This window comes from Convolutriloba macropyga, chromosome 1 (genome assembly GCF_964194025.1).
Source record: "Convolutriloba macropyga chromosome 1, txConMacr16.3, whole genome shotgun sequence".
NCBI lineage: Eukaryota > Metazoa > Xenacoelomorpha > Acoela > Convolutidae > Convolutriloba > Convolutriloba macropyga.
Window position 1 is genome coordinate 40272013 of NC_134468.1, and position 24624 is coordinate 40296636.

The following is a 24624-nucleotide window of genomic DNA, read 5'->3' on the forward strand; positions in this document are numbered from 1 at the left end:
TATTTCAAATTGAATGGTATAATGAAGTTAATGGTTAATTTTGTTAGTTTATGTTTTTACTTCGAGTCGATTCCGGAGTCTTCTGGCTATTTTTTTAGTTTGCGTCCATGTATATCTGCACTCCAAATTTTCTGCGCGTATTTAAACATTCTTAAATATTTAGATTATTTTCTGTATGCGCGTAATATACATTGACAAATTAATTAGTGTATGACGATATCGTGTTGCATATAATTTGAGCATCAATAAATTTCCCAACTCTTGTTGTCCTTCAATTGATTTTAAAAGCTCGTCCTTATAGGAAAGTTTTTTATCTGTGATTTGGACGTGACGTTCAATTTGCGCTGTGGCCTTCAAAAGTTCCCTTCCCAGGTTGTTCACCTTAGACGAAACTTTGAACACATACTAAGACTTATAAGGTGCCGTAGAAAACTTACAAAACTTTGTACGGCGCCGTTTAAGGCCGTAACAAGTTTTCTACGGCAACGTACAAAAATGTTGTAAATACCAATTTCTTTAGTTTGACTTCTTAAAATCGATATATAATGACACGCTTATTTCATAGATGTCATTTTTAATTATTTTTTTGGTACTGGCTTTTACTTTTCTCAACGCTGAAAAATTACAAAACTTAGTACGGTGCCGTTTAAGGCCGTATTAAGTTTTGTAAGATTTCAAAGATATTGCTTTCAAACGTTAAATTGTTTTGAAAATTAGTTTTCCGTTGACGGAAGGCGTATGATTGCTTTTCAAACTAAAAACCAAAACAAAAATAGCAGTAATTGGAGAGGCCAAAGAAACTAGAACGTTCTTTTATACGCGTGTGTTTTTTTATTTGTTGAACTGTAGAACCGATAAATTATAACATTAAATGATCAGCACTTTTATGACTGAGCAATTTGATTGTGTTGAGTCCTGCCAGTGGTTTGGAATTACATTTTTTCAGATCCTCATGTCCAATTATGATTGACCTTTAAAAAAATTTTATATGAGTTCTTACTAAGTTTTCATTAAAACAATCCTAAAAAACAAGCAAAGACCTGATGTGTTTGAAAAACCTGGGTTATTGGAAAATTTTGGTTCCCGTGGAAGGCTTAGAACCAATCTCTCAGTTTTTTTTAAGTTTTAGCCAGAATTTGCTTCAAAAGTATAATTCCAAGTAAAACTAGAACCGTGTAACAGTTTTGCTCCTAAGTTTTTTTATTTCTCTTTAATATTTACGAAATAAGCTGTTCCTTAATTTCTTTTTTTAAAACAGGTGTCCTGTACAGTCTGAAAAATGTTAACCATCTACACAATGCCTTATAATATTCTGTTAAGTCTTTTTAGGTAGCGTTGCACTTTTATAACCCAATTTATACATGCTTGGTCACACTATAATCTTAAGGTTAAGTTGCACTTTCAAATAAAAACAAACATTTATTCTCGTATGAATGTAGCCTGTTTATTTAATAGAAGTATCAAACGATAAGCCAGCTCTCATCGTACAATTGCTTTTGGAAGCTCATCTTTGTGTGAAAGTTTAGTGTCTGTGATTTAAAGGTTGCGTCCAATTTGAGCTGTGGCCCTTTCGCCACAGTTGGACCAATGACTCCGTTTTCGCATTTGTTTGTTCCGACATCTAACGGTCAGTCACCTATGTAGTTCAATTGGAGTTCTTGAGTTGGGGTAATGGAAAGATTCAGAATATTGCAAGAATCTTGTGAGAAATGTTGCAAGAGAATGTACAGTTCTTTAATTGTTGTTAGATGTTTACTATATATATCTCGTTTATATAACATTGCTAAGACTCCAGTTGACTCTTTTTATAATGTGAATCACTTGTTTATGTTTTTCACGTAGTAATGTTTTTCCCCTTTTGGAGTGTCTTCAAATTTAATTTCAGCAGCTTTGAGTCAACTTTAGGTTGACCTATTCTTATCTGCTCATTCAAATCCATGGTCTGTTTTTTTTTTTAAATAAAAAAGCAATGGTTTCTTTTAATACTTACAAAATTGTCCTGACTCAATTGCTGATAAATGCGTGCTATTAAGCAGAGCTATGTCGATTAACGAATTATGGTAGCCTTAATCCGTTAATCAGCGTAAAACTTAAAATCTTTGTTTTAGTCCCAACTGGTTTTAAATAACTACAATGGATCATAAGGCCACCACCCCTTTTAAGATATTGATCGACTTTCATCTTTTTATTAGATTGCTAAAATCGGTGTTAGATTTAGTTATTGTCGACGTTAATTGTGCGCGTAATTAAATCTACCTTGTTAAATAGTTTTGCAGAAACCCTACATTACACGCTTTTTACGTACTGAAACTTGTTATCATACTAAGTATAATTGGGGAAAACGAATCGTTAACTTAATTTGATTTCTTGTGGTAAACTTTATATTCTTTTATTCTCAAGTTTTCGTGAACAGAAATAAATACTGTTTTATGTTCGTCTTTCATGACGTGACTTGATTGTGTCTAAAAACAGACAAGTTTTTGTTTTATGTGTGAAGAAATAAAAAATGCAAAACTCAACCATGTATTAAGCCAATAACAAAACAGCACCTTCAATTAAGTTACAAGACGAAATACTAACTTTCAAACACTTAAAATCAATTCACGTATTTTAAAATGTTTTTGAGCTGGTAACTTATGTTTTTTTTTATCTATTCTGTTTCGGCCCCCAGCTTAGTGGGAATATGTTTTATGACCCCCAGGCGCACGTGCATTATTTTTTCATAGTAACGTGCTATATAACAACACATAATACCGGGGGGGGGGGACAGAATAGATCCGTTTTTTGGACCATAAATAGATTTAATCAATGATTTTTCAACATTCTTTTCGTTTTGCTATTTCACGACTAAGTTCAAGCTGAGTTGTTTTTATCAAGTTGAGTTGTTCCTATGAAGTTGTGTGTTAAAAGTTGGTAGTATATAAAAACGGGAGAGAGTTTGTTCTTCTGTTGTTGAAAGTGCGGCCGAGTTTGCTTTAGGGCTGTTCTCTGTTCGCCACATGCTATCAGCCAATTCCTACTCAACTTAGCTCACTTTCCTGGCCCACTTTTCAACTCTACTTTTCACACACAGTCTTTTTCAGCCAACAGATGGCTGACTCTGCGTGAGAAGTCTACTGCTAGATTCCTCTCTCTATGTTAGTTTCCTCCACACAGAAACAAACTGCTTTTTGCTATATAAAGTAATTTAAAGTGGAAACGATATATGTAGATCCTTTTGTTATATACATGCATCTTTGCGGTAGTTTTCCTAAAGACGCCGTTTCAGTTTGCGAGTTTCAGCGTGACTGATAATTGAGACTTATAATCTTATTAGCGCAATTTTGAACATTTCATGGCTGGCAATATTGACTGTAAGATCAATTTTAGCATATGTGTTTTTTGACTTTTGTTTACATAGTCGATGCGTGATTTCATGGTTATGAAGTTAAAAGAAGTTTTAGGAAAATGAGTTTTTTTAAATAAACGTGGCTCGATAGTTCTGACGGTAATACCGAGAATAATGTAATTAAAATTGGCTAAACAGGAAATATCTTGAATAAAAATATTTTAAGATTGCCTTTAAAAGCAATATAGCGTGTCTCATAAAGCTGAAATAAGCGGCCGGTTAAAAATTGCTTTACATAGAAAGGTCAAAGTTCAAATTTGAATAAAAAGTGTAGAAAAAAAACCCGATGAAATGAATAAATCTCCACAATAAACAGGCAATTGCATGTTTTGGTCTTTGTTGAACGCCTGATTATTTCATCTTTAAGGGACATGGATGAATATAGGGATAATTGCATTCTTCTGTGCCATGGTGTGAAGTTCTTCTAATTTCCTTGAATTGAATCCAGAGTTTTATATTATTAAGCATTAATGGGTCGTTGGTGTTAGGGTTTTTTTTAAAAAAAGTGTCGATGAATAAATGGAAAATTAAAAAAAGATATTCTTTTTCTGGTACAATTTTGATACCTGCATTTTCTCAAAAATCGCTGTTCTTGAAGTTAGTGCGCCACCCATACCCCCCCCCCCCGCCCATATTCTTATTGTTTGCCTGTGTGAAGTGAAAATATTGAAGTCCAACTTAATTTTTCCTGTTTTTCTTTACCACTTTATTCTACTCTTCGTATCTATGAAAAACTACGCTTTGGAACTAGGCATGGTTTAGTTTGTAATGCAACTCCTTTCAAGCCGCTTTTTAAAATTTCACAACAATGAAATATGTATCAACTAAATTCATGCCCTGTTCCCGATTTTCCTTGCCCGCATTTTTGAAGTAATTGCTTTTGCGAATTGGATTAGCTTTCAACTTGAACGAAATAAAAACAACGACAAGAATGATTGGTCTGTTTTAAATTTGATTGTGTCACTTTTTCCTTATTTTTAACACTCATCACTCATAGGGTGTTTTGAATCCAACTTTAAGCCGGTAAATTCCATCGGGATTGTGCATTTTTAAGACAAGTGCATAGGTTATACTGTTATCAAAATTGTGAAAAGTTAGATTATTTTTGCTCACGCACTAGTTGTAAGAGTTGCTGTAATAGTAATAGCTACGGTTTATGGTTCCAATTTCAGAGTATTTTGTTGAGTCATCTATCAAGTTGATAAAAATGTCAAAGGTTTCAGATCTATAATACTAGCGTTATTTGTACAAAAGATTTACTATTCTTTACATTTTTGGGTTAAAACGGACAAACAAAAGTTTTGTTCGGCCTTGTGTGAAATCGAAATTGGTGACTGTAAACCCATGTTATAACCAGTGATAACCAGGGTAGGTTATTAGTAGTCTTGTGATGGCACAGAGCGACGTGACCCGGGTGGGGGTAGTGTTAAAAGGGCCTAATTAAAAGAGGGAATCCTATTCACATGGGAGAAAATTTAAAAGGCGCAGGTTGTGGCTTTGTGAAATCCGAGACAAATTAGTAGCGCTCTTGCCCAAAAAGGTATGGAAGAGAATGAAATGAAACATTACTTCACGGCATGTGAAAATCGCCCGTTCAAATCGCAATTATTATGGAAAGATTAAAGTCCGAAAAAGGCAGTCTCAAAAATTGCGATTAGTTTCAAGTACTGCTTGTCAAATTGGTCAGGCTACTATAATTGGCAGATTGTCACTTTTGCTGAATCATTTTTTGCTCACTTTACTTTCAATGACGCTTTTTCGTATTTTTTTTGGTATAAAAATGCCATCTTGGGGGGGGGGGGGGGGTGTAAAAATTACGATAGGAGATGAAAGGGAAAGTTTTGGAACCAACCTGGCGATCAAAATACTGAACTGTACTTTTTGAAAAGGTGTTTAAGCAATTTTCCATTCTAAATACTAATTGTTCATATAATTTTTGAATATCGAAATTTTCAGATTTTGTTTCTTTTGAGAGTATTTTAGTTTATTAAATAGTGTAATTTATATGGTTAAATGTTTATGATACCAGAAGACTTCAAGTAGACGTTTGAAAGAGTTCGTTCGTCGTAAACCCTAACAGATACCCAACACGATATAAAACTTGAAAACCTAAAATTTGTTTAACCTAGATTCTATATTTTTGAAAAAATTAAAGCTACAAGAATCAGGAAAAGCATTTTTAAAAATTGCTGAAAAAAAGAGTAAAAAGAAAAATGTTTGTTGTGTAATTAATAGAGTTAGGTTGGTTGTTCTTGTTTTGTCTGTATTCTCCGAAGTTATGACCAAATAATGAAATTACAGATGCGAAACATACTAAACACTGTTTTATACCTCAAAATTTGAAATACAAAAAAAAACAAATTTTCGAAAAACATTATCAATTGATATTGAAATAAAGCAATGTAACTGTAATTCCAATTGAACCATCACAAATTTTAAGCATAAAAATGGATAAATGCAATGAAAGTTTAAACTTCCAGTTTCAAATTTTCTTTAGGAGCCTAAAATTGAAAAATCTCTAGGGACTTATTCTGAATAATGGTCAGGAAAACAACTAAAACTAGATAAACAAGTATTCAATGAAAGTGATGGGTCTGTTCTGAACGGCCTGTGTGTTCTGAACTTTTACATATTGTTTACTGCTATTTGTTGCGTAATAGAAAATTGTGCAAACATATTGCAATAGTAACTTGAAAGCCCGTCAGTAAAAGAACCGAAAAATTCAATAGATGTTTTCGTAGTTATGAAAAATTTTGTACAGAGGTCCTTACAAAGTTTGTTAAGTATTTTAGCTAAATACATTTCTCAAAATCAAAACTTCGAAATTTTCTCAATGCCTCTGTAGTAGTGCTACATACAAAACGAAACTCGGTAGTAGTGCTACATACAAAACAAAACCCGGTAATAGTGCTACATACAAAAAACGTACATTTTAGTGCTATCTGATGCAATCCTGCTGTGATATTGCCATGGTATGTGTCGACTGAGTAAATCAACCAATCAGACTTTGCCAACTTGAAAGAAGTAAAAACCACCACTATAGAAAACAGTAAATTTGTAGTAGAATCACTTCCCATCTCTGCGAGGATACGATCCACTGGCTGGCAATTAAAGCCGAGTAATTGCTGCAAATAACGAGAAGCTCGGCTAAGCCTGGCAGCTACATACATAGTGATATTGGTTGCTTCTTGCAGTAACACATGCAATTATGCGCTACGTTAGACAATGTTGACTGTAACTAATTACTTGTTTCCAATGCAATATCCTTATCCCAGGCTAATTTTTACTCTAAAACGTATGAGTCGTTTACTGCAATTAATTATTTTCCAGAACACGATAGTCTTCGGACAATTATTTTTGAAGAAGACTTCGATTTGTTTTGCGCAGTTTTGAAAGCTTTCTTCAAACTTTATTTGTGATATTTAAGTAATCCTTTGTGTTCTTTGAGCCCTTTCTTTGGAAATGGGTTTTTGCTGGGTTCCTAACAAATGGAGTTATTCTAATTTTTACCATTGTATACCTGAAATGTAAAAGGCGCGAAAATTGAGAATTGTAATCTATAAGCCTCAGTTTTTCCTTAAAAAAATTGGAGATCTTCAGAGATGAATTTAGTTTTCTGAGAGCAAAAAAACTGATTAACTGCACCAAATATTGTTAACTGCTAAAAAGAGCGTCAGTTTGTTTTAAGTTCGAGATAGTTTTTGACACAGTCAATTCTCTGTCTGATTTGATGAACAATTTCAGTTCAAATTAGTTTTGTTCAATTAAGAAAAGTTTTGATTTTCTTTTATCATTAATTGCTCTCAAACGATGTTTGTAGTAATTATATTAGTCCTGTGGTCTTTCTATAAAATTTTTCGCTGGACCCCATTTTTGTTTGACTCATTTGAGTTTTCGTCCTCAAAAACGGGATAAACAGGTAGAGCTCGGAGGGCATTAAGTGACCAAGCAGCTCTCTTAGAGCCTTACGGGTCTCTAAGTATCCGACCCACCGAAACAGTATTGAGGAGACAATTTCAGGGTGTGAGGGGGGCGGTTCTGAGTTTTAAATGTTTGACCGCCCTCTGTCACCCTTGTGTATAAATTTTGCGAATCAATAAGTTTGTGCAATAAGCTTTAAATCAAGCCTAATCGTCAGGTATGTTCGACATATAACTTACGTCACTCTGATTAAGTTACTGAGAAAATTTAGCATTTGCCGAGAACCGTATAGCGTTTTTTGAGATGTAAGTCAAGAATTTCGAAGTGCCTTTAGCAGAGTAGCTTTTTACAAATTGCACTTGAGTGTTACAAGAATTAATTAAATCATTTGCATTTTGTCCATTTTCGTGGACAGCTCGCTCTATCATAAAGCGAGATCTCTTGGAAGTCAGTTTTATCGACAATGCTAATTCTCCGTATCGAATCCGTCTCTTGAATTCCATAGAGAAACCTTTTGGTCAGTCAGACGTATTCCGTTTAAGATTAATTCTACCTTATTCTTCGACCGAGGTCTAATTCTCATTTTGGAAGTCTGTTTTCTAGCCACAATATGGTCAACAAAGTTTATGTTAAGTTCTTCCTTCGTATACACAAGCCGTGTATGTAATCTTTAGAATTGGAGAAACCTTTTGGTAAAATCCAACATCAAAAACTCCCAGAAATGTTGTGAGACATAAAAGCATAAAATCTTTTATTCAATGCTAAGACGGGCTTAATTAACCCGTTAACTTAATCATTGTCGAAAGGGGAGAAGGTAGTTTTGGCCATTTTGGGGAATTGTTTCCCAAAAGTGGGCTTAGCATTAGTGTGCTGTACAAAACAATCCCCTTGCCTTTATTGACTCTCAAAACCGTGGGTTTTGGTTGGCCTTGTTTGAAATTAGAAGACCACTTTTGATATTTTAACAATGTTTGGCTTCGTTTATGAGCGCCCATAAAAAGTTCAAAACGAGAGTAATTCCTGGTCAATTCAACGTCGTTGAGCAAATATTGTTGATTCTCTGAAACTGATTTTACAACTCCAATTTAATGATCGTGAAATTTTGCTCCGTCATAATCACATGTACAGGTACACACTTGAACAGCACTTGTGTTTTGTTTTTGCCGCTTGATTAAAGCCCGTTTAGGTTTTGTGTACGGTAAACATTGGCTTTTGACAGAATTATGGCCGATAGCGTAAGCTCTGAGCAGGTTTATTTGGGTATTTAATCTAAAATACAGAAATATTTTAATAAAAATAACACACGTTATAAATTTATAAACTAATTATCTTTTGGAACACCGCGAATGCTCTAAGGACGGTGACTAGGGTCCTTTAATGAGTATGGATCGTAAAATGTCTGTCAAAAGAATAAGCCTCGTGAACAAATATTTTGCAACGTGACCAAAATTATGAAGATTCTTTTCCGATTTTGTAATTTTTTAGGTAATCAAATTGAGCCTAACACAATTTTGAAAAAAAAAGATTCCATAGAGCAGTTTTTTAATCATCTGATCAAAATCTGTCAAGCTTCAAATAAGTTGTGGAATCTGTGTACAGACGCAAGTGTTAATAAGATTCAGAAAATCACAGCCAATAAAAGTTCAAAGGGCAGATAATTGGTGATTGTTGCTGCCCTAAAACTTTTTCAACTCCTAATTAATGGCAGTAAAATTTGGCCCGTCATAATCTTATGTACTAGCGAAAATTTCAACAGCAGTTTTGTTTTGTTCTTGCCTTTTTAATTGGAGCTTTCCTAAGATATTGGGAGTAATAAATTTCTGATTTTGGCCCCAATATGGGAGCTGTAAATATCTATTTGAATATTTAATCTGAAATGCAGAAATGTTTTTAATGAAAATTACAGGCTATAAATGTATAAATCACCAATCTTTTGGAACACCATAATTGCTTTGAAATCGGGATAAGGTTCTTAGCCAAGTGTCTCAGTAATAGCTAATACATGTAAGTGGAAGTATTTCTGAAACAAGTTTTCTTGCCGGCATAATTTAAACAACTCAAATTAATGTATTCCAATAAACTATTAATCTATTTTTAAAGCGTAGTCATGAATTTGTTCAAATATACTTCAGACTGGCAATAATTTATATAAAACGAAAGCGATCCTTCGAAATTTTTTTAATTGTCGCGGCTAATATTTAGTGAGGCTATTATTGGCTTTTAAATGAGGCTATTATTTGTCTCATTGTGCTTTTTTACAACTCAGATAATTTGAATTATATTGGGGCGTTCTCTTCTTTGGTAAAATCTGTTTACACAGTTTGACATTTTTTTAAAGTCGAATTGGAGTGGCGATTTTTTTTTGGTTTAAACAAGTATATTGAAAATATAACCCGGGGGTTAAATATTACAAGTTTAAAATTATATATACAAAATTAGTACAATGTTAAAAATCAAAATTAGTGGTTCCGTTTTTTAAAGGTAAAAATAACTTTTGAAGCCACCAACGTTCCTTTCCAACGGTACAAGTTTGAATTGTTGGAGCAGATGCTGTTTTAACATGCGTTTAAACTTTGAGCGTGATCTGATAGTCCGGACTTCACGCGGAAGTTTATTCCATTTTGGATGCTTCTTTTTTGTAATGATCGACTGCTGGACCTTAGGAGAATTAGCTGTTCAGTTCTGTTGTTTTTTCTTACTAAGACATTACCACTCAGAGAAAAACTCTCAGTGCCATCTGGTTTCAATGATGAAATATCATTCCTAATTTTTGAAACGCTCATCTGGCTTATTAAAAGTTCTGCAGGCAAAGTGTTAGATTTTACTAAGAGATCTGTAGATCTCTCAAACTTTTTTCTCATATAGCAAACTTTAATTCCCCAATTGATTTGTCGATTAATTCGCTGCATTGCAGAGAATTTCAAGTTTTGAAAAAATAGAGCACTGAACGTTAAATGAGAAAGGACTAGGGATTTGAATAGCATCCATCGTGCTTTCAGAGGTAACCGATAACGTATAAGATATATGGATCTAATCGCTGTGGCCATATTTGACAGGACTTTGTTGAGTTGTACATGAAAATTTAGTTTAGAATCAATCATTATACCCAAGTATCTGCAGTGACTTTGTGGCTTAATTTCTTGTCCCCGATAAACTATTGGATTAAAATTTTCATTTTCTTTCGAGACGCAAAGAATTTCAGTTTTACCGGTATTCTTGGTTAATTTGTTTTCCTTTAGATAATTATCTGTTTTCTCCAGTATTTCAGAAACAGATTTTTCCAGTTCGCTGACATTGTTTCTGCTAAAATGGAAACATGTGTCATCAGCAAATTGAATTATGTCGAAGTTTCCTTGTACCTTTTCTCGAAAATCATTAATGTAGAGAAGAAAAACTAGTGGCCCTAAAACGGTTCCCTGTGGAACACCATGATTTGTTTCCAACCATTCTGAGTAAACATCATTTATCTTAACACACTGCTATCTGTTTTTAAGAAATGAAGCAAATAAATCAACTGCACTTTCTGAAAAACCGTAAGCTTCAATCTTTTTGAGAAAAATTTCGTGCGATATTGAATTAAATGCTTTAGCTAGATCGATAAAAACGGCAACTGAAATTTTTAAGTTATCATAGTTTTCTTGTAATGCTTCGATTAAGTGTAAAACAGCATCTGAAGAAGACTTATGTTTTAAAAATCCAAACTGTGTACCGCTCAAGATTTTTTCTTTTTGCATAAATTCGTTAACCTGATTGAGAAGTATACGCTCAAAGAGTTTTGCAAACATTGGAGTAATTGAGATAGGCCTATAGTTCTCACAAATTTTTACATCACCTTTTTTGTAGACCGGTTTAATGAAAGCAAGTTTTAAATTTTCCGGGAAAATATTTTGACTAATGCATGTGTTCCAATTGTGACAAACTGCAAATGGGTTCCAATTGCAAACTTTGCTGCCTTGATTGCCCAAGCATTAAAAACGCCTGGACCCGGAGACTTATTGTTGTCGAGTGAATCAAGGGCATCATAGAGTTCCTTTAGTGTAACTGTTCTGAAGCAAAACTTTTCCCTAACTTCTATGCGAGAACGCTGAAACAGGAAGTGGAGAAAAAGAGCGAGTGTAAAATTCTCTCACTACATATTTTAAGTTGAGGGAGAAAATGTTGTTTGTGTCAAATTTCATTTTACTGTTTTTTTCTTCACGTGCAGCAGGTCGAATTTTGTTTTTTTTTCGAGGTGTTCAATCATCTTTTGCTTAATGGTTTTCCAAATCCGTTCCTTGTCGTTTTTAGGTATGATTTTTTTAATCAATGAAAATTCGTTGAATCGTACTTCCGGATTTTTCCTGTTTTTAGATTGCCGTTCTTTTTTATTGCGACATTTTGATCACGAGCTAAGAAGTCAAGGAGGGACTTCATTGCTTGTTTTACACTTTGCAGCTGAATTCGTTTGCATGAACTCATTCCACTTCTCGTGTTATGAGTTTTTTTGCTAAATTCTGTGATAAGTCTAATTTTTTACCTCACTAAGGAAAATAAATTATATACTCGCTTAAATATAAATTTAGAATGTAAACTCCAATTGAAACCGATTAACAGTCAATCTAACTAGATTATTGGAAAAATCTATCACTTGACCGACATTGATGTTTGAAATTTGATTTGAATATAAGGATAGTTTGAAGTCAGATTTTTTAATGGTACTTTTTTGGGCTTTGGTTCCAGTACTCTGTTTAGCTAAGGGTCTGTCTCACCTTTCTATTTCATGGCTATTATCCGGCAATCTGCTATGTTTTTATTGAGACCAAGACATTTCACTGTTTTTGATGATCTGCACGAGCTCATTTTATGCGATGATACTGGCAAAAGCATAACCCAGATCATCTTATTAAAACTGAATTTAGTGGAATCATAACTCTCTACTGCGCTAAAATATCAAAATTTCGCAAAGTTCATGATTCAAAATTTCAAAATTCATAAGGAAAATGTTTTCCCGCTGACATTTTTTTCAAAATTTTATCTCTCGGGAACAGTTGAATTAAGTTGATTTGTTTGTGATTACTCGAGATAAATATTTTTTTTTCGAAATATCCTAATTGCAACGATCGTTACAGCGCATTTCAATAACAAGACACGCTGGTTGTCGAACTTTGACTGTCCTACACTATTTCTGAATCAAGAAATGTTTCGTGAATGCACAACGTGAAAGACATCCATAAATGACGCTCTCTAGCAAACCATTCTATAACTGCTTGACGTGTGGCGTCGAACATTGAAAAGTTTTATCAGCGTTATTTGTATCCATGATCTTAGCAACAAACATAAATTTTGCTTAAAGTTTTTTTTCTTTTCATTTCGTTCTAAGATAATGAGATGTGAAGTATTAAATGTAGTATCGCAGTTTGTTTGTTTTTTTTTTCAAAAAATTAAGTTTTAGTAAACTGTATTGTTTGGTAAAGTTAAACGAAACGCGTATTTCGGTTCGTAGCCGTAGAGCAAATCTATATTTTAAATTTGAACTTGAACCGCAAGGTAACATGTACGCATAATTGGTCAATTATTGCAAATCTGGTTACGCAAGTTTGACTTTGTGTATATTAAACAGGTGTTCGTCTATCACATAGTCACAGTTTTATTGCTGACCACGGTGATAATTCCATCTTTTACACCTAAGTGCTGATCAGTCCCCTTTATTGGAAAACTTTCAAGATTTATAATTCCGAAATCGCCCCGATGGTCGTCAATTACGGATCCTGGCTCTCTTTTCCTATCTGTGAGTGGTATCAATTAAATCGGCAATAAAACCAAATACGGTTTTCATTCTCACGTTTTGAACAGCTAGGCCAGCCTTGATCCGGGGATTGTTAGAAATAAGAAATAGCACTAGAACCCACGGGGGGTGGTGGCCGTGAATGATTAGCAATTGCATAGTCTCAGACAATCTTGGTCCGGGCTTAAATTTTGATTTTGAATTAAGTCTGTGGGATTATAGTTGAATCTCTGAGCCAGTTGCAAAGGTACAGAATGGTCCCGAATGTACTGCCATGATAGCACATGTTAGCCATGTGAATCGGTCTTGTCATTGTCAAGTATGAGACCCTGTGTCGCATGTTTGCATCGACAGAAGAATTAACAACTCGGCTTAACCTGTCTTTCTTTCCAATCTGCATCAAATGCCTTTAAATGAGTTATTATGAGAAATGACGAAGAATGAAAAATAGAAATTACATATTCATGCTTGAACTTCACATGAATTCTTTTGAGTTTGAACTATAGTTCACTTATGGAACGAGTGCTGAAACTCGAAAAAACATACAAGTTTAAAACATAACTTGCGATGCTAACTTACTAAAATTTTGGGTTTGACAGGTTGTAAAGTAAACTACACGCTGGAATCATTGTATGGAAACAATTGTACCGGTTCCACTTCATAATTTAAAATTTTCAATTTTTTTCCGTCAATCAATATATTTGCTAAATTGTATTTTTATAAGTTTGCATCGAAGTATTTGGATAATGTTTTCAGTTGCCAAAGTCTCAACTACTGAATTAAAATGTTTACTTCGCGTGCCCAAATAAAAGGCAACGCTCGGAGGACGGGCTTTTTTGGTCAGTGGGCCCAAGACATGGAATAGATGTTGGCCCAGTACATCCGCGAAGAGGAAATTTTGGATATTTTCAAAAAAACTTCTAAAAACGCACTTTTACTGTTGCTCTTATTGAAATCTTCACCACCTCTGAGTAAATTTTCTCGCAGCATCGTTTAAAAGGTTTATGGAAACAGCTTTCTTGTTTCATTTCTAAGATGGGTGGACTCGATTGCACTCTGTCTTTAACTTTCCTTCAAAATCAATTTCAATTTTAAAAAACAGTTTGAAAAGTGGCAAAAATTTATCTCTGTTCCACTTCTTGTAGATTTCCGATCTGAACATTTCTCATACATTTGATTCCAAATTCCAGTTCAAAGTCACCAGATGTAAAGATTTTGCAAGATCACTTGTGTCACAATCTAGGGAGAGTCTCGAAGCTCTCATGTTGTGACATTTTTCTCGAAACTGATTTGAGAACTTTCGAGACAGGCGAAGCGACTTGATTGGAGCCAGATTTGGAACTTAATTAGAAACCTAAGTGTTCCGTTATTACATTCCTATATGGCCACGTGTTTTCCATTAATACATGTCTGACTCCACAATTTAGATTGTTTTATTTTTAGTTTATTATTTGCGGCTGAAATCACAGGAGACTATTGGAGCAGTTTGTTGCCAATTAGCCCAGATTCACTATATGAATGCGTTTTTCAGGGATTGTAATTATCCCAAACCACAGTATTCTGGGGCGGGCGTCTGGACTAATCAGTGGTTTACAGAGATACAAGTGATATAAAACCAGCGGAACCTTTGATTTCTACTTGTTGACAGTTAAATAGATAATTTTAAATTTAAAATGGCAAGTTTTTCTTAGCCAAAACAAGTCTATCAAAATAAAATTAAACGAGTGAGATACAACTAATTTATTTGCTTCATGGATAAACAGCAATCATAGCAATCGATTAATTTGAAACCTTTGTAAATTTGGAGAAAAATTGTTCCATGCTCACTCAGGCGCAAAAATGGGGCTCTTATTTCTCTGTTAACAGGTGCACACAACTACCGAGCCTTGGATCTTTTCACCCGGATTTACTTAACATCATGTAACTTAACACCCCGATCCCTCAGTCTGTTATTTATTCACCCCAAAAATATTTTGAGACCGATTGGTTTGATCTGTTTTGGTATCCAAATGAACAAAAATGGCAAAAAATGGCTGACAAAAAATGAAGTGAGCCTCTAAGTTAAAAACGTTTCCTGGTAAATTTAGAGCAGACACTCTAGCAGACTGTGGTCTTTTTCTCGTTAGATATAATTTGTAGTGGAGATCTTTTAAAATATAGAAAAGGCTCTCTCATCAATTTGTCAAATGCAGATTTTGTTTTACTGTTGTCAAAATTAATTTTTTGATAGCGAACGAAGCAATCAGAATAGAGAATAATAGCGTAAACAAAACTCTGAAGCATTAAATTCTCGAACAAAACTAATTTTTTTGATGTTAACTAAGGACCTAAAAATACATATTAGGTCCATTTCTTCATATTTCATTAATATGAAGAAATAAACCTAAAAATTATTCGACTTTTTATAAAAAAATTTTGTCCTTTTTCAGTTTACCAATTTTTTAAGTATCCTTTGTATTCAAATAAAACAAATTCTGATTAAACTAGAAAACATCCTTCTCAAAGATAATTCTTGATAGAATAAAAACAGAATAATAACAGAGGAAGTTGTAGGTTAACAGTTTTCAACCTAACATAAATTCAAATGTATTTTGAATTGGCCGAATTAAACATAAATAGTATTGTATTAGTGTTATATTTTTTGATATTTAAAAAAGAGTTATCTTTCAATGTTTGTCTCCAGGATCGATGCACGAGGACAACGTGCAAGTACTTCCACGCACCAGCCCAGATGAAGGCAGATTTGGAGATGCGTGGGAAGATGAGTCTGATGAGACAGAAGAGTGAACAGCTGGCACTTCAGAACCATCACAACTCCACGGCTGCAGCCGCACATCTGGCCCTTCTGCAGCTGCAACAACAACACCAACACAACCCACTCCTTAACCCCGCAGCTCTATTTGCCCAAAATGCCGCTGCTGTTAGTAATTCAAGGGCTATCCATGTCATTTTCATAATGAACTTTTTGTTTTTACCTGAGAACAACCGGAGGGTAGAACAATATGAAGAACAGCTATTGTGCTGAAGTTATCTGTTCTGCAGAAAATCAAAGGAAATGAGGTAACAGAGGTAAAAAAATCAACTGAAAATAGTTGTTCAAACTGAAATCTAAATTGAACTGAAATTAACCACTTGAATGGAACTAAAATGGACTTGAATGAAACCACGATCCAATATTTCGTAATGCCGATTTTTCATTTGACCAACAAATGTGAATTTTTCTCTTGAAAAGGAGATAAATTGGTAAAACCCAAAGGTATCGAGTTGTTCAGCAGTTCTCTGCTAGCCTTACTAATATGTGATTCACTAAAACGGCTGAAGAGACTTTAATTCATTGCATGAAGGATTGTTCTTGGACTTTTAACCCCCCCCCCGCAATTTTTCGTAACGCACTTCGAGACATTTTTTGTTATTTGTTAGCATAGATCTTCAGATATATATGTGTTCATTTTGACATTCAAACAATCATTCGTCTCCTAAATATTTTTAAGCGTCCTCAAAGATTTGTCAGCAAAAATGAGCGTTTCCAAACTAATAGTTTTTGCTTTTTTACTTAGCACTTCAAATGAAAAATTTATATATTCGGTTATGTCACACAACCAAAATCATGATTATTATAATGTGAAAATTAGGTTCCGCTTTTTTCGATTTTTGAGTATTTGCAAAATAGGTTTTTTACACTTCATGCGCTTGCTCCTAAGCGGTGATATTCATCTAAATCCGGGTCCTTTTTCTCACATTCGTGAATCGGACATGCTGATAGAAATAGTTACAAAAGATTGCAAAAATCTAAACATTTGTCTTTTCAATGAACGCAGTTTAAAAAACAAATATGACTTTTTCACTGACTTTTTGACAAATTTGACTCAAAACACAATAGTGGCCCTAACTGAAACTTGGTTGAATGAAACAGATATTTATCCAGAGAGTTTTTTGAGTCCGAAACACAAAATTTATTCAAAATCGAGGTCATCAAAGACAGGAGTAAACAAGGGTGGGGGTGTTGCCATCTGGGTTCCTAGGGACATATCTTCAAAACAGCGAAATGATCTAAATGTACTCAATGAAAGCTTTTTTGAGTCCTTATGCGTAGAAATATCTGGGCTATCGGTTAGCAAAATCCTAATTAATGCTCCGTATTGTCCAAATAAAAACTTGGGAAACTATTTCATTGACGAATTAACATCAGAGACTTCCTCGGCGTACTCAATCACTGGCGAAGTTTTGCTTTTTTGGCGATTATAATCTCAATTATTTCAACAAAAGAGAATCCACTTTATTGGATGAATTTGCGAGTAATTCCGGCCTTACCTTGTCAAACACAGCAAAACCAATACGAGCCACCAGCCAAGGCGTAACACTAATCGATCATGGGTTTTCCAGCAAAAACCAAATTAAAGATGTTCAGATTTTTTCGCCATCAGTTGAAATGGATCACTTGATTGTTTTATACACTACCAATTTTCTTGTTGAACCTAAAAACAGGAAGCAAAGTTTTGTCAGTAGAAATAAAAGAAAGTTCGATGCAAATAAATTTAGTCTTGATCTTTCAAATCAGGACTGGAGTAACTTATATCAATGTGAAGATGGAAATAGTATGTACAATGCTTTCATAAACGTTTTCAGTACTACTCTAGAGTTCCACGCCCCACTTATAAAAAGCTTTCAATCAGAAAGAAAAATTGCTGAAAAACCTTGGCTGACAAAAGAGTTGAGAGAAGAAATCGCCAAAAAACATAGACTTTTTAATATCTGGAAAAAGAACCCATCGGAGCAAGCGCATACCATTTTCAAATATCAGAGAAATTTAGTTAATAGGCGTTTAAAAACAGCCCAAAACGAGTTTTGCAAACAATTTTTCAAAGAACTACCAACAAGTAAAGAACAATGGAGTTTCATCAAAAAAAGAATTGGCAAAGAAAGGGAATGTCTCGTTATAGACAGTCGACGGTGAAACAGAAGTAGAAAATGAACTTGATTTTGCAAATTGTCTCAATAGAAGTTTTCAAAAACTAGGCTTATACAATGGACAAAAAGTGAGCGCTCCAAATATTTCTCGCATAGAAGTTAGGGAAAAGTTTTGCTTCAGAACAGTTACACTAAAGGAACTATATGATGCCATCGATTCACTCGACAACAATAAGTCTCCGGGTCCAGGAGTTTTTAATGCTTGGGCAATCAAGGCAGCAAAGCTTCCAATCGGAACCCATTTGCAATTTGTTTTTAACACTTGCATTAGTCAAAATATTTTCCGGGAAAGTTTAAAAATTGCTTTCATTAGTCCGGTCTACAAAAAAGGGGACGTAAAAATTTGCGAGAATAAGCCTATCTTAATTACTCCAATGTTTGCAAAACTCTTTGAGCGTATACTTCTCAATCAGGTTAACGAATTTATACAAAAAGAAAAAATTTTGAACGGTACACAGTTTGGATTTCAAAAACATAAGTCTTCTACAGATGCTGTTTTACACTTAATCGAAGCATTACAAGAAAACTATAATAACTTAAAAATTTCAGTTGCTGTGTTTATTGATCTAGCTAAAGCATTTAATTCAATATCGCACGAAATTTTTCTCAAAAAAAATTGAAGCTTACGGTTTTTCAGAGAGTGCAGTTGAACTATTTGCTTCATTTCTTAAAAACAGACAGCAGTGTGTTAAGATAAATGATGTTTACTCAGAATGGTTGGAAACAAATCATGGTGTTCCACAGGGAACGGTTTTAGGGCCACTAGTTTTTCTTCTCTATATTAATGATTTTCGAGAAAAGGTACAAGGAAACTTCGACATAATTCAATTTGCCGACGACACAAGTTTCCATTTTAGCAGAAACAATGTCAGCGAACTGGAAAAATGTGTTTCTGAAATACTGGAGAAAACAGATAATTATGTAAAGCAAAACAAATTAACCATGAATACCGGTAAAACTGAATTTATTTGCGTCTCGAAGGGACATGAAAATTTTGATCCAATAGTTTTTCGGGGACAAGAAATTAAACCACAAAGTCACTGCAGATACTTGGGTATAATAATTGATTCGAAATTAAATTTTCAAGTACAAATCAACAAAGTCCTGCCAAATATGGCCACAGCGATTAAATCCATATACCTGATAACGTAAAAGGTATATTAAATCCATATACCTTTTACGTTATCAGTTACCTCTGGAAGCACGATTGATGCTATTCAAATCCCTAGTCCTTTCTCATTTAACGTTCAGTGCTCTATTTTTTCAAAACTTGAAATTCTCTGCAATGCAGCGAATTAATTGACAAATCAATTGGGGAATTAAAGTTTGCTATATGAGAAAAAAGTTTGAGAGATCGACAGATCTCTTAGTAAAATCTAACACTTTGCCTGCAGAACTTTTAATAAGCCAGATGAGCGTTTCAAAAATTAGGAATGATATTTCATTATTGAAATCAGATGGCACTGAGAGTTTTTCTCTGAGTGGTAATGTCTTAGTAAGAAAAAACAACAGAACTGAACAGCTATTTCTCCTAAGGTCGAGCAGTTGATCATTACAAAAAAGAAGCATCCAGAAATGGAATAAACTTCCGCGTGAAGTCCGGACTATCAGATCACGATCAAAGTTTAAACGCATGTTAAAACAGCATCTGCTCCAACAATTCAAACTTGTACCGTTGGAAAGGAACGTTGGTGGCTTCAAAAGTTATTTTTACCTTTAGAAAACGGAATTTTACCTCTAATTTAGATTTTTAACATTGTACTAATTTTGTTTATATAATTTTAAACTTGTAATATTTAACCCCTGGGTTATATTTTCAATTTACTTGTTTGAAAAAAAGATTGCTCGGCATCGCTTTTTAGGATAGGTTTTTCAACCTGATTATGGTATATCTGTATTATGGTAAGCATGTGTTTTTTCAATACCAAATTTTCGTATGCGATTTTTCGCTTGACCAATTTTTCGTCTGACGCATTTGCCTTTTGGTCCTCAAAAATGGGATAAACAGGTAGCGCCCAGCTGGCATTAAGTGCTGTTAGGGCCCTTCAGCTCACTAGTCTTCAAGTATGCGATTCACAGAATCTGTTTTTGAGACTTATAATTATGGTGCGAAGGGCGGTTATTAGAGATTGACCCCCCCCCCACTGTCGCCACCCCATCATCTCCCCGATGCACCCCCCGCTGCGCTCCTTTACGCCCCTTCATTTAAGCTAAAGCTAGCCTCACTAAACCGTGACTAGCTACTTACGAAGCCAACCGCTCGCCTGTCGTTTGAGAGCAATTCGCCCGACGTTAGTCAGTTATGTTTGATTTTTTTTCTTACTGATTTCAACTGCGAGCGTTCAGAATTTAAGCCTGTTGCCCAAATTAAACCCACTGTGAGAGAAGGTTTGCAGCCCATGTAGCTTATTTGTTTGTTACACTCCAGAACGCTCATCTGGGAGGTCGCGGGTGCAAACACCTCGCTAGTCTGAAGTTTTCTATCAGAAATGTTTCTCTAGCCACTGCCCTCTTCTAAATTGACTGCCTCGCCAGTCGTTCGAAAACAATTCGTCCGACGTTAGTGGGTTTATGTTTTATATTTTTTTGTTCTCAGTAACGTTAAGAGCATTAGATAGACTGATAGACTAGATTTAGAATTGTTTTAAAGTTTGAAACTGTTTTATTTTTTCTTCCGCAGCAGAACTTTGCTTTAAAAAATTCAGGATCTTTTTGACATTTTGTGAAACACTTGTTAGTTACTCTGCGACGAAGTTTGAAGCCACTGTCGTAGTTGGGTTTGTTTAAATTGAAATTTGTGTCTGATCAATTTGACTTTCCTATGGACTTTTGGGATTTTGTCTTCCGTTTTGTGATCTAAATTGCTCTCTCAGTCGCAGTTTTATGCAAATAAATTAAGTTGGCGGCTGTCTACTGCTAAAAAGTAATTGAAAAGGTTAGCTAAAATTGTTTTATTTTCTCAATCTAAATCATGATTGTTGTTTGTAATGAGCTCCAATGACACGATTTTCTCTCTTGAGCCATCTTTTTGTCTAGTGTTAAAGCAGGCTACAATCATGTCCCACTACCCAGCTGAAGCATGCTATAATAGAATGAAGCCCGCGCTTGTCTCGCAAGAGCAGTTCATCCTGCATTAGTCGGTTATAATCTGAAATTGTTTTGAGTTCCTTTTCATTGCGAGACTTCCGAATCATCGGATCCGATCGATTTGCAAATACGAAAGGATTTTTAAAGATATTATTAGTCTTTTCTGGAGCCTTATGGGCGTCTATTGGGAGGGTGTCTACTGAGTACAAGTAATTTTCGGACGTTTAAGTTTCTCTATCTGAAAGTAATTGAATTACATATTATTCATTGTTTTTCTGAAACAAGTTTTCATGAACATTATTGTACAAACAAAACTTTTGCTAGCCATTACTTTTGGTAATTGAAGCTTAGCTGCTTTTTAAATATCATGCGATCAGTATTTTATCGTAGCATGATTGCTACTAAATTATAGAACCATCAGATCAAAGTTTGTGATAAATTGGCCTTTTACTGTGTAATTGACTTTTCAAGGAGTTTATAATTCAGTTCATTAGTCACTCTAAAGTTTAGTGCGTCTAGACAACAACAAAAGACCATTTTTGGCCATTCGTTGGGTATGGCATTTTCTTGAATTATTTGTTTTTAATGTTCACAATGTTTGTGCGCACGAAGTATGCTGTGAGATAACGTTCACAAATTAATTACTTGATTGAATGAATGTAAAATCATGCCAAAAAATGGTTGTTGTTTTTGGCGTTGCATATGCGAAGCTTAAGTTGATGCTTCGCGACTTCAAATAGTAATGGCTATGAGGATGATTTATATTTTGTTACTGTTAACAAAGGAAAATAAGACGATAACTATGAAGAAATGTAAATTTTCCATAGTCATTAAATGTCGCTCCTTGTCAACCTTACAAACAGCTGTAGACCCATTGGGATTTTCATTTCTTTGCTATTTTTGAGAAAATGTTCATCATTTCACGCAATTTTTTAAAACTTATTTCGACTTATGGCTGTTGTCGAGGTTTTTTTTCTGTTTGCGGTCGATTTCGTTCAAAGCATTATTTCGCTATTTCCAACTAGTAACAATTTTATTCCATTTTTTCGCTTTTACAACCTGCAAACTTCTGAAATGAAGTTTAAAATATTCTAAAAAATATTTGCAAGTTCATGTTGATGTCTGTTCCGACAGTCAGCCTAGATCACAAGAGTTCACTTTCGTTGAGTTAGACTGTCTGGCTGGAGCAAATTAAGGAATGCTTTAAGTCTGGAATTCTAATTTGGCAACATTCTATAAAACGCAACACTACCCATACCTGCATGGGTACAGAACTGGCTTACTGGCTAGTTGTTGCTATCTCTCTTTCCCTCTTCTGGTTCTGGTCTCAGGTGTGTTGATTGGAGGCAATCACCCGAGCACACACTTCTAATTTGACCTTGATGTTGGAGAGAAATTAGAAAGAGAGAGAAAGGAGAATGTAGTCATCGTATCTAATCTCAATCCAATCTTGAAAAGCCATCTTAACACTGCCCGCCCGCCCGTCTCCTCTCTCTCCCCACCCAAATTGCAAATTACTATCCCTCTCTTTTTTCTTTTTCCTTTATATACACGCTCTGTTTCTTTTCCTGTTTTTTGTTTTATCTGCCATTTTCTGTTCTCCTCGTCTAGGCTAATTGAGAAATTTTTTTTTCAGCTTGTAAAAAGAGTTTTTACATGTTTTTTAATGAGTCTTTGATAGGATTAATTTATTTAGGGAATGTTTGACGAAAGCAGAGCTATAAAAGAACACGAGTTTCTATCATTTTGTCGATTTCATTATCGATCCAGGGTATGTGCTGCGTCTCTCCTCGTAAAATGACTCAGTTTTAGTTTCGCTGTTTCGACATTGAATAACAATGCTTTTTGTTCCCAAGATCTTTAGGCAAAAAGTCAAAAATTTGGTTCTACCGTGTGATGCAATTGAATCAGCAGTTTTCTCAGTTAGATACTTTTCAAGTTTTTCAATCAACCATTGGCAGCAGTATTGAGTAGTTTTGGGTCATGTTTATGACAATATTTTAGTTGTCAAAAAGCGGCTGTATTATCTAACATTGTCAACCAAATTTTTGCTATGTGCTTGATTTGAATCCGCGTTTCGAAGCGGTTTTCAAAAAATGGTTTTGAACTTAAAAATTAAAATTTAAATGAATTAAAATGTTCGAACTTGTTTTTCGGTTATTTTTTTACTAAGTAAATATAAACAATGCTGATCATTATACATGCATTACTGTATGGCTACTGTTGCCAGACGACGTGAAAACATTGGCAACGTGATTAAATGTGGGTGCAATTAAGACAAATTTCGACCTGATTTTTCCCGAAACTTTCTGGACTACTTTGGTCTCATAAATAACTACGAGATTGATTTTGAGTACTTTATTATTTATGCTTCATGTGATTTTTGATCTGTCTGACCTTCCTAAATCTGAAAGAATTTATTACAAGACCATTTTTAATAATGCAAGATATTCCGAGAAATTCAAAGTTCCTGGAAATATTAGCAAATTTTGTAATTCAATTTGGAAGACGTTATCCCCTCGTAATACCAGTCCTACAACTATGTTGGATTATAATATTTTGATTTAATAAAAGAAATTGACCAACTTATAACTGCGCAGTATGAAATTAGTTAGATTTTTAAATCCATAACATATCTGAAAATACATAGTGTTATTTCAATTGTGATTTTGAATTCTGTCACGATTTTTAATTCACGAACACAAATTATTCCTGTCAAACTATAAAGAACAAGTGGGATTGGTATCGGCTGTGCTTCGTGTTCCAACCTACTAAATGACCATTTTTTCATGGAAGAGATGATTGAAAAACGTACGAGAGGAAAGGAAACGGGGGAAACCCTTAATGCTCTCTCCGTAGATCTAGAACGAGGCCTATCATGATAGATTTTTTGAACTTAGTTTGTGGGAAGATTCTCCTGAATATTAAGAAAAATTGTGGATTTCATGACATCTAATGTTAACAAAGCACGGAAAGTTCAGAAATCCAAGTGTGAACAATTTTGAAAATCTTAAGCTTCAAACCTATTTTTTCCAGAAATCAAAAACTTTAAGAAGCCTATTCAAGGATTTATTTAATTTTTCAAGAGCTTGTCACTGATACTCCTATCGCATCTCTGCATAGATATCGATCAATCAAATTTGAAAAAAAGTCGGGGTAGCATAAATATTCTTACCCCGAATAAATTTGGAGCTTGGAACAAAAACAGCTTCTCGCTAAAAGGGGAACTCGATGACATACAATTTTGTTTGGGTTCTGCTTTTAATTGTACATGATTGCATTGTCTTACAATGATATTTGTCACAGTAAAGATGTTGAATCTGGCGCTTTGAGAAAATTGTGAACGGATAACTGCGAATTTTTGAAGTTAAAATGTTCAAGTTGCTGGTTAATTTATTTCCTCAAAAAAGCCAAATTAGAGAAACAGTCGTCCTGCACTTAATTAATCCGAAGTCCCAAACAAAACAATTGCTTTTTACGCATTTAGTGGTTAAGT

The 24624-nt window shown here is 34.4% G+C and overlaps 1 protein-coding gene across 10 annotated transcripts in view; it reads left to right on the plus strand.

Annotated features, from left to right (window-relative positions):
• The window catches only part of LOC142338988 (uncharacterized), a 239736-nt gene that overhangs the window by 194804 nt on the left and 20308 nt on the right, over positions 1–24624 (plus strand). For all 10 annotated transcript variants that reach the window (XM_075388638.1, XM_075388647.1, XM_075388631.1 and 7 more), the window contains exon 3: positions 15757–15993. In XM_075388638.1, coding sequence (XP_075244753.1) covers positions 15757–15993 — 237 coding nt within the window. The remainder of the gene's footprint in view (positions 1–15756; positions 15994–24624) is intronic.